The following is a 10,994-nucleotide window of genomic DNA, read 5'->3' on the forward strand; positions in this document are numbered from 1 at the left end:
AGGGCTTTCATTAGCCACAAGCTTAGAATAAATCAACAATGGAACAAATGCCAAGGGAACCAATACAGTCGTAGTATTTGGAGAATGCTCGTGTCCTAATCATAGACAGGATTAGCCCCACTTCGCTGTGTGCTTATCAGACTTTACCTGGAGTCTTATCTACTTAGCTTTTGGTGGAGTACTGGCACCCTGGCCTATGGTCAAAGGAACATGGATGTTTAACCTGCAAGAAAGAAGCAGTCAGAAAGACCTGTGACTTCCAAATATTAGAAAGACTGTCAGGAGAAAAAGAAAATAAGCATAAACTATATTTCCATAGGACAAAATGAGGACCAAAGGGTAGGTTACAGGAAGGCAAAATTTCGCCTTGGTAAAAAGAAGAACATCTGTCAGCAAGGCTGTTTACCAGTGAGATGGTTTGCCGTTGGGGTAGGGAGTGCTCAGGACTAAGAATGCAGGCGGAAGGAAGCTGGGTGTTGTCAAGGCTGTTGTCGGTAAAACGTTTTTCAGAGGATGGAAAATTGGGCTGGGTAACAGTTGAGGTCCATTTTGATCCAATTAGCTTTCCATGGGGGTAAGATAAAGAAAAGGTTTTATTGGCTTTATTTATTTTGCTTTAAATTTTTGGCATTTACTGTAGGATACTATTCAGTCCTTTCTTTTAAGGAGTATTCATGAAAACTAATTCAAGATGAAAGCATCCCTGGGACACTGCCCAAATTTGAACCTGAATTGGTAGAATTCCTGTGCTCTCTATATTCAGTTATGTCCTGGCATTTTAATTGATTGATAACAACCAACCAAGCTCATTTAATTGATTTAATTAAATACTCATAGTCCAACTGTAGAAACAATGGGCAAGTAACCTCCACTTCCAGTGACATGATTTTATTACCTCTAACCTGATCTTTTGGCTAGATACTTGTAAGAAGTACCCTTTGGCATCCTTGACATATTATATATTGGGAGGATGTCATGTCAGTTGGCATTCTTCAACCTGCAGATAAATAGCCTCAGCCTCATCCAGCAGGTCAACAGCTAGCTGCTTCTGTTGGGCCCACCTGATGCAGTTTTACTTCAACATAGCACAATGTTAATTGCCCAGATTCTGGAGTCAAGCATACCTGGACTTGACTCCCTGCTCCTCCATATTTTTCTTGTGAGACCTAGGCAGTTATATTTATCTGAAGCTTATTTTAGTCATCCATAAAACAAGAAGTTAGGAGTACATCATAGGGTTGTTGTGAGAATTAGCATATAAAGTGCTTAGCACAGTGCCTCGTACATAATAAGTGCTCAATAAATGTTAGCCAAAACAATTCCTCTGCAATTCTTTCAGAGTTCTATGAATAAGATGGCCATCTGCCTTTATCCTTTGGCAAATGAATTTAATTTTCTTCCATGAAGTAGAATACCGAATCATAAGAGCTCATGAGTACCTGTAATGCAAACCTCAGTTTGGAGAGAAATATTTATTTCACCTGCAGTCACCTCTTTTGTTTACTCCCATACCAACCCATCAAACTAGATGATAATGTAAGCCCACTTCTTTAAAATTTCACAAAAGAGTGAAAACAAATCACAGCAAGTAGCTGCACACTGGGCACTTTTAGAGAATTATTAAGTAATTTAGTAGTCACCTTACTGCCACTCAGAATCAGCCAGGTGCTCAGTCCATGTATCAGATATTTTAGAGAATGCTCAATAGACATGTTACCTATTGTAAGTTAGAGTTCCGCTCATAAATGCCTGCATGACTCAGAATCTAAGTCATAGATCTTAGATCCATGTCTTAGTCCATCCCTTCTCCCATTAGCCTTTGTAGAGGGTTGATACTACAATTGTTCATTTGACTATTATTTCTGTGCCTTCAGTCAAAACCACTCTGAAGGACAATTTCCATGATTCCATTTAGAGAGAGAAATTGAGAGAGAGAGAGGGAGGGGGAGAGAGAGAGAGAAACAGAGAGAGAGAGAGAGAGAGTGTGTTTGTGTGTGTGTGTATACACACACATATGGATGCATGAAAGGATGGTCACCAAAATATTAATGGTGATTATCTTAATTTAGTACAATTTTGGGTGATGTTTTGCTCTCCTGTTGTGCTTTTATGTGTTGATTTTTTTTGTAACTGTAATTACTTAATTTTTTTAAAGACCCTTTTAATTGTAGGGGACAAAAAAAATAATAGCCAGGAACTCCCTGGTGGTCCAATGGTTAGCACTCTGCACTTCCACTGCCAGGGTCTTGGGTTCGATCCTTGGTCTGGGAACTAAGATCCCACAAGCCGTGCAGTGCAGCCAAAAAAAAAAAAAAAGATAGCCACTCTTACTCAATGTCTCTTTCCCAAAAATGTTGATGAAAAATTCCTGTGTGGTTTAATTCCGGAGAAAAGTTTATTTTAGCAGATAAATTTATAATTATTCTTCATTAATGAAGTCTTTGAAATCTATCTTACCTTTTAACTTTTACCAAAAAATTACAATCAAAGTGAGATTGCCTTTTCAATTTAATTGCTCTGTTTCAATTTTCTGGGTAACCTCATCCATTTGTAAGATAGTCTTCTGTATAAATAGATTCTATCTTTTCACATTTTAATGATTTGTCTGGAAATTAGTAGTAAATTCCACCTTATGCTTTCTATCTACTGTTATAGTTTACTTTTCTGACAGTGTTACACTGATTGTATTGTGATGTCAATAAGACCTTGACCCAGTCTAGTCACTGGTGAAATCCTGTGGGCAAGATGAAGCAGTACTGGCCATATATAAAGGCAGGGCTGCGGAACCCAGGCAGGTCCAGGCCTCCATGGGTTGCTGCTCCACTAGGGGTGAAAGCACTCCGCCTCCCTCACTACGCTCTGCGTGTTCACTCAGGGCCTAACTCAGAGATCAATGAAAAGTCCATGTATCTGGGGTCACCCCCTTCTATCGTGATGAAATACTATTTATGTAAGTACTCAACCATGACTACAAACAAATCTACTGAATTTTGAGACTTTGCAAATTTAAACAGGATAGTAGTCAAAGAGGCAAATAAATGTAAGTTAAATATATTTATACATATTAGCTTCCCTAACACTTGTTGTACCTAAGTAAGCAACATTATTGAATTTCAGTTCCCAGAGGAGGTTTTCTGCTCTACTTCATTATTCAAGTAAACCTTGTTAAATCCCAACATTTACCAGCTTACATTTATATAAATCCATTTTTCCCTCAACATAAAAAAGTAAATGTTTATTTGAAAAATAATATTTGTTTTTATTTGAGGAACAAGTTATAAGATATGTGGATGATGTAGGAGAGATTTTGAGTCAAATGGGAGGTTCAGCTAGGTATTCTCTACAGCCCTTTCTTAGTTCCTGGATTCTGATGCATAGAAATCATGTTCTGAGATTTGCAGAGGATTGTAGCCCAGGCATTCAAGATTCAGAACAGTCGCAGGAGGAGGAAATGAATCTGATGTGGTTAACTTGATGAAATAACTGGAACAAATATGAAATCCTGTAGCATAACTGAAGACCAAGAAGCCCTAGCTCTGCGGCAGGTCATTGGGCTTCAGTTGTCCACACCAGTGTTCCCCTTGAGCTGTCCTCCTCTGAGGTTAGTGGTAGAAATTTTTAAGCCAGGTCAAAGGGACTGATGTTTCTATTTTACTCTCTACTCAATATTTCTGAATTGTTTTGCTCGGACTCTTTAATAGGAACGTTGACATATTTCAGTATGAAAGAGTCTGAAAACGTAATCATTTCTATCTTAGGGATGCTTACCTTAGAGGAGACTGGGGTGATGTAAGAGGTGTCCCCAGGTATTTGGAGGACCGCCAAAGATGAGAACAGCTACTGTTTATTGTATGCCTACCAAGAAATTACTCTTGTTTTGGGCTCTGTTACTACCCACATTGCCCCATTTAATACTCATAATGGTCCTGTGGTGACTAGCCAGTGCATACAGAGGGTGATACTTACTGTGTAGCTCTGGAGATATCTACAGGGAGGTAGATTTCCATTTCATGTAAGAAAGAACTTCCTGCCAGTCAGAATTGTCCATCCCTGACATGGGCTGTGTTGAAAGCTAATGAGCTTGCTGGGACCTGCGTATTCAGACAGAAGTTACAAGGCTGAGCTGTTTGGAGGCAGATCCTGAGTCAGGTAGAAGTTCTAAGACTCCTTCTAGTTCTCAGAGTTCCTCTTGAATTGTCTGTCCTAAATGGTCCCTTCCTAGGAGAGATCAGAGCCCAAGGAGAGGGGTAGGGGTCTCTGCTGGCTGCCTCTTTTAAACCTTCAGGGTCAAAAGCAATGTTTTGTTTGTTTGTTTGTTTTTAACTTATTTATTTTTGGCTGAGTTGGGTCTTTGTTGCTGCGCGCCAGCTTTCTCTAGTTGTGGTGAGTGGGGGCTACTCTTCGTTGCAGTGTGCGGGCTTCTCACTGCAGTGGCTTCTCTTGTTGTGGAGCACAGGCTCTAGGTGTGTGGGCTTCAGTAGTTGTGGCTCGCAGGCTCTAGAGCACATGCATGCTCAGCAGTTGTAGCACTCGGGCTTAGTTGCTCCACTGCATGTGGGATCTTCCCAGACCAGGGCTCGAACCCATGTCCCCTGCATTGGCAGGTGGATTCTTAACCACTGTGCCACCAGGGAAGTCCAAAAGCAATGTTTTTAAAACTCTTTTTTTAACCATCTCCTACTGTAAGAAATACATTTTATATTTTGACCGTGCCCCCACATGTATAACTGAAACAGAAGTTCCACAGACATTTTCCTTACTACATCAGTATTCTCTGATCTATTCTTCTCTGTGCTTTTTTGTTGTGTTGTTGTTAATGTTGGCCATGAACTCCTGCATTGATTTTATGATCCATTAATAGGTTACAGCCTGCAGTTTGAGAAACACTGATCTAAAGATTTTTGAATTTTTAGTTTTCAACCTAAAAACTTTTGCTCACACTAGCACACATCTCTGATTATTTTCCTGAGACAGCCTTTTTTGTAGCAATACCAGCAAAGATTTGCCCCCAGTTTGATCATGAATACTCTTCTTTGTCTTAGTATTTAGTTCTTTTAGCCACTCTGAGCCTGAGATATATACACAGAGGAGTACCCTGAGGCCCAGAGGGGCTGAGTGACCCCCAAGAAATGCCATAGGAAGAAGGGCATGGGATTCAAGCCCAGTATTTCTGGTTCCAACTCTTTCCTTTACACTGCTTGTCTTTGACTACTCCAGAGAGCCATTTAAGGGCTCCAAATAATGCGGATGAAAAAGATAAATTTGGTTTTCTAAAAACATGGTGACAAAAAGAAGATTACAGCAGCAGAAGCCTTGACTGGACTTCTGTCTTTGACAGTGGTCAATCTTTCACTTTTCAGAAGTGCCTTTAATGTTTGGCTGCATAGTTGTTTATAATTTCTTAGGCAGAAAAAAAAAAGTAAGCTTAAAAATCTTTATTTGCCCATTGAAAGTCCTATATCCAGTTTTTCAGAGGAAATGTTATAAAAACAATGTGTTGTCTTAAATATGACCTACAATAAACAAGTGTAGAGCCCTGTTTGCAGTTTCTGTGAATGGCCTTCATACCCAGCCTTTCATTCATTAGGCACCATCTCCCCAGTGTTTGAGGCACCAGGCCTTGCCCTGCAGGAGCCCTGGGGAAAGGGAAGGGGGCTGCACTGCTCAGTGCTCTGCACTGTGGTGCTGGTTGAAGTGACGGAAGAGCCAGGGAGTACCTGCGGACCCAGCACAAGATGACAGGAGTATCACACAGACACAGGGGAACTGCTACTTTTGCCCTGAGGGAGTTGAAAAAGGCTTCCTGGAGGGAGTGACTTAGAAATCAGGCCAGGCATAATTAAAGCACAAGGTGGGAAAAAGCAGAGCAGGTTCAGGGAGTTGTGTGGTTTGACGTGTCTGCTGTAGGTGGTGGCGACAGTAGGCAGACTACAGAATTTGGACTGTTTTTTTGTAACTAGCAGGTGATATCTAAGGCTTTTCAGCAAAAAGAAAATTGCTGATGGCTGAGAAGTTGCTTTCATGGTAGAGACTGGAAGCAAGAAGGTAGGTTAGGTGAAAATACAGAGCTGAAGGAGAAAGTCAGAATGATGGGGAGGAGATAAAACAGGAGATGCTGGAGAGTTGTATGTTGACCAAAGATTAAGAGGTTTGAAGTATGGGTCTGGAATTCTGCCGGGAAAAAAAGAGCAGAATTGAAGATATGATGTGGGAACCATAGAAATGAACCAGATTCTGTAAGGGTTCAGGAACTAGGGCAGTCCCACAGTGCCAGGCTGCAGAGGGGGCAGCATTAGCCTGAGGGTAATGCAGGAAACTTCCAAAGATGTCAGGTACCTTCAGGCACCTGATTTAGGGACACACACACACACACACGCACGCACGCACGCACGTAAAATCTGGGGAATTCCTGTAAGAAAGCCTTACATCCCTGGGAGTCTGTACTCCTCAAATCTTACTTCAAAATAAATAATGACATATTTGTTTGAGGTATAAAGCAGGAGCATATTGTAAAGACAGCAGCTACAGATTTCAGGGCACTCAGCATTTAGAACATGTGTTCAAACCAGGAAAAGTTGTAAATTGTACCACAGTTGTCCCTGCATTTTTAAACAAAGTGCTGTTAACCTGTACTTTTCCCTGCCTTCCTTTTGGAAGTACTAACACACTTTTAAGTGACTGAGCCACTTGACCTCAGATCTATAGCTGCTGAGTTCAGGAAAATGCTAGTGACTTACTGGCTTTACCCAATTGGTCTGGGAAACACTTGGGGACAACCCCAGGCCACCATTCAGTTAGGATTACTTTCTCTGTTATTTTAAAACATTGACAACTACCCGTTAACTAATTCTTGACCTCTCTTTTTTCCTTTTATTCCATAGGGTAGAATGGTTTTGAAGAAGGAAAAGAATGCTTTCTGACTGATTGCCTTGAGAGAAAAAAGAACCTATTTTTGTGCATCATTTACCAATCATGCCACACAAGCATTTATTTTTAGTACATTTTATTTTTTCATAAAATTGCTAATGCCAAAGCTTTGTATTAAAATAAATAAATAATAAAATTAAAAGACTGTGTTGTTGCGTGTTATTCACCCACTTGTGTTTGGAAGGCTGATTTGGAGATCACATACCCAAAGTTCATTTGTGTGTGTTTCAGAGACAGAACATGCTCGTACTCCCCAGGGGAGGAACAGTGATGCTGTTTCTTTTGGTCTTTTCACATTGGCTCCTGTTGTGCCCAGGTAGGACCCAACTGTGGGGACATCCTGTGTGGTGATGCTCCCTCGGGCCCTGAACTGAGTTGCTCCATTTTGTTTTCTTCAAGGTCGCCATTCACTCTCTGATAATTTCTTGTTCCTTTGTCGGTGGTTGATCTGACTCCTCTAGAACGTCAGCTCCACAGCCACAGGGACATTTAACTGTGTCACTTGCCACTGTATCTCTGGTACCTAGTAGAGTACTTTGCACATAGTAAGTGCTCAATAAATATTTGGTGGGATGAAAGCGTGAGTGTACGAAAAATTTTCCAAAATACGTAACTGATTAGTAATAAATTATATCTGTCCGAGATTTTTTATTTATGTAGTTTGTACTGTATTCTTTTAAAAACAGTGAATTCTGAAGTTGGATGAGAGCAATTTTACATGTATAAATGAAGTTTTTTTGCATTACTTGTGAGGAAGATGTTGAAATATTTTATGTTATATGAATCTTATGTTTGAAGGGATTATCAGTATGTGTAAATGTGCCCAACCTTCCACCTCAGCATACCTGAGAGTTGAGAATATTCCCACTAGTAGTAATAGGTCCACTACAGCAGTCAATACTCAAATCAGTAGGGGTTGAAGATTCTTTTCTTTTTTTTATTGAGATATTATTCACATACCATGAAATTTACCCTTTTAAAGGGTAAAGCCACTGCAGTGGTTTTTAGTATGTTCACAAGGTCGTACAACCATCACAACTATCTAATTCCAGAACGTTTTTGTCATCCCAGAAAGAAGCCTCATACCCATTAACAGTAACCTCTCACCCCTGCCAGCCCAAAAACCACTAATCTACTCTATGTGTCTATGGATTTGCCTGTTCAGGACATTTTGTTTGTTTGTTTTTTGTCTTTGTGGTATGCGGGCCTCTCACTGTTGTGGCCTTTTCCGTTGGGGAGCACAGGCTCCGGACGCGCAGGCTCAGCGGCCATGGCTCACGGGCCTAGCCGGTCCGCGGCATGTGGGATCTTCCTGGACCGGGGCACGAGCCCATGTCCCCTGCATCGGCAGGCGGACTCTCAACCAGTGCGCCACCAGGGAAGCCCTGTCCAGGACATTTTGTATAAATAGAATCATACAATATGTGGCCTTTTGTGTTTGGCTTCTTTCACTTAGTATACTGTTTTCAAAATTCATCCAGTTGTAGCATGTATCAGTACTTTGTTCTTTTTTGTAGCTGAATAATATTCCATTGTATGGATATATGCTGCATTTTTTTCATCCATCCATTGATGGACATTTGTGTCGTTTCCACATTTTGGCTTTTATGAATAATGCTTCTATGAACATTTGTATACAAATTTTTGTGTGAACATATCTTTTTAATTCTCTTGGGTATATCCCTAGGAGTAGAATTGCTGGGGTATATGTTAACTCTAAGTTTAACTTGTTGAAAAACTACCAAACTGTTTGCCAAGCATCTGTACAATTTCACATTCCTACCAGCAATGTACGGGTTCCAGTTTCTCTACATCCTCACCAGTGCGTATTATTTTCCTTTTTCTAAAAACTTATAGCCATGTCTAGTGAGTGTGAAGTGGCACCTCACTGTAGTTTTGATTTGCATTTTCCTAGTGACTAATGACGTTTCACATCTTTTCATGTGCTTGTTGGCTACTTGAATATCTTCTTTGGAGAAATGTCTGTTTAAGTCCTTTGCCCATTTTTAATTGGATTATTTGTCTTTTTGTTACTGAGTTGTAAGAGTTCTTTATACATTCCAGATACTAGGCCCTTATCAAATATATGATTTGCGAATATTTTCTCCTATAAGTTCTCTATTCACTTTCTTGATAGAATCTTTTTTTTTTTTTTTAACATCTTTATTGGAGTATAATTGCTTTACAATGGTGTGTTAGTTTCTGCTTTATAACAAAGTGAATCAGTTATACATATACATATATCCCCATATCTCTTCCCTCTTGCGTCTCCCTCCCTCCCACCCTCCCTATCCCACCCCTCTAGGTGGTCACAAAGCACCAAGCTGATCTCTCTGTGTTATGCGGCTGCTTCCCACTAGCTATCTATTTTATATTTGGTAGTGTATATATGTCCATGCCACTCTCTCACTTTCTCCCAGCTTACCCTTCCACCTCCCTGTATCCTCAAGTCCATGCTCTAGTAGGTCTGTGTCTTTATTCCCGTCTTGCCCCTAGGTTCTTCATGACCACTTTTTTTTTTTTTTAGATTCCATATATATAGCATAATGTTTTTTTTTTTTTTTTTTTTTTTTGATAGGTATACCTGGATTTAATTCTCACTTCTACCACTTGGTAGCTGGATAGCCTTAGGCAAGTTTCATACCTCCCTGAAATTCACTTAATTCAGTCTGTAAAATGGCATAATAACTTATTATAGCATCCTTTTAGGAATTTTAAATCAGTTCTTGAAATAAAAGTACACAATATATAGACAAGTATGGATTCCTCAATAGGTGTTTGACCTTTCATTTCTCCAGTATCCCACCCGCATCAAATAAAGAAAAATACTTTTTAAAATTTACGAATATTTCATTGTTGTAAAGTTAAAGCCATAAAAATAATCAAATGGCCTACTATCATACCGTTAGAAGAAAAAAAAAAAAAAGGTGTTCATGAGAGTTCCATATTAGAATACAAGTTTTCCTTAGGCACCTGTTTATGTATGCTATTCTGCTCTTTACAATAAATAATTAAATTTAAAAGACTTAATTCCTCACTTTTAAGACCTTATTAGTTTACAAATTACATATTGACCTATGCTAAATTTTATACCGACCCATGCTAATGAATTCAGTACAGAAAACAAAAAACACTGCACTCAAGCAAACTACATATATATATATATATATATAACTTATATGAGAATTGCTACTCCAGCTTTCTTTTGGTTTCCATTTGCATGAAATACCTTTTTCCATCCCCTTACTTTCAGTCTGTATGTGTCTCTAGGTCTGAAGTGGGTCTCTTGTAGACAGCAAATATATGGGTCTTGTTTTTGTATCCATTCAGCCAATCTGTGTCTTTTGGTGGGAGCTTTTAGTCCATTTACATTTAAGGTAATTATCGATATGTGTGTTCCCATTCCCATTTTCTTAATTGTTTTGGGTTTGTTATTGTAGGTCTTTTCCTTCTTTTGTGTTTCTTGCCTAGAGAAGTTCCTTTAGCAGTTGTTGTAGAGCTGGTTTGGTGGTGCTGAACTCTCTCAGCTTTTGCTTGTCTGTAAAGGTTTTAATTTCTCCATCAAATCTGAATGAGATCCTTGCTGGGTAGAGTAATCTTGGTTGCAGGTTTTTCTCCTTCAACACTTTCAATATGTCCTGCCACTCCCTTCTGGCTTGCAGAGTTTCTGCTGAAAGATCAGCTGTTAACCTTATGGGGATTCCCTTGTGTGTTATTTGTTGTTTTTCCCTTGCTGCTTTTAATATGTTTTCTTTGTATTTAATTTTTGACAATTTGATTAATATGTGTCTTGGCGTATTTCTCCTTGGATTTATCCTGTATGGGACTCTCTGTGCTTCCTGGACTTGATTAATGATTTCTTTTCCCATATTAGGGAAGTTTTCAACTATAATCTCTTCAAATATTTTCTCAGTCCCTTTCTTTTTCTCTTCTTCTTCTGGAACCCCTATAATTCGAATGTTGGTGCGTTTAATGTTGTCCCAGAGGTCTCTGAGACTGTCCTCAGTTCTTTTCATTCTTTTTTCTTTATTCTGCTCTGCAGTAGTTATTTCCACTATTTTATCTTC

The 10,994-nt window shown here is 39.4% G+C and overlaps 1 protein-coding gene across 1 annotated transcript in view; it reads left to right on the forward strand.

The window, feature by feature from the left end:
• RNF130 (ring finger protein 130) overlaps positions 1-7,069 on the forward strand; it is a 114,554-nt gene extending 107,485 nt beyond the window's left edge. The window contains exon 9 of the mRNA XM_027096493.1: positions 6,882-7,069. Coding sequence (XP_026952294.1) covers positions 6,882-6,897 — 16 coding nt within the window. The 3' untranslated portion in view covers positions 6,898-7,069. The remainder of the gene's footprint in view (positions 1-6,881) is intronic.
• The last annotated feature ends 3,925 nt before the right edge of the window (positions 7,070-10,994 follow it).

This window comes from Aethalodelphis obliquidens, unplaced genomic scaffold, assembly GCF_003676395.1.
Source record: "Aethalodelphis obliquidens isolate GAN/ISIS:26980383/991018 unplaced genomic scaffold, ASM367639v1 scaffold102, whole genome shotgun sequence".
Lineage (NCBI taxonomy): Eukaryota > Metazoa > Chordata > Mammalia > Artiodactyla > Delphinidae > Aethalodelphis > Aethalodelphis obliquidens.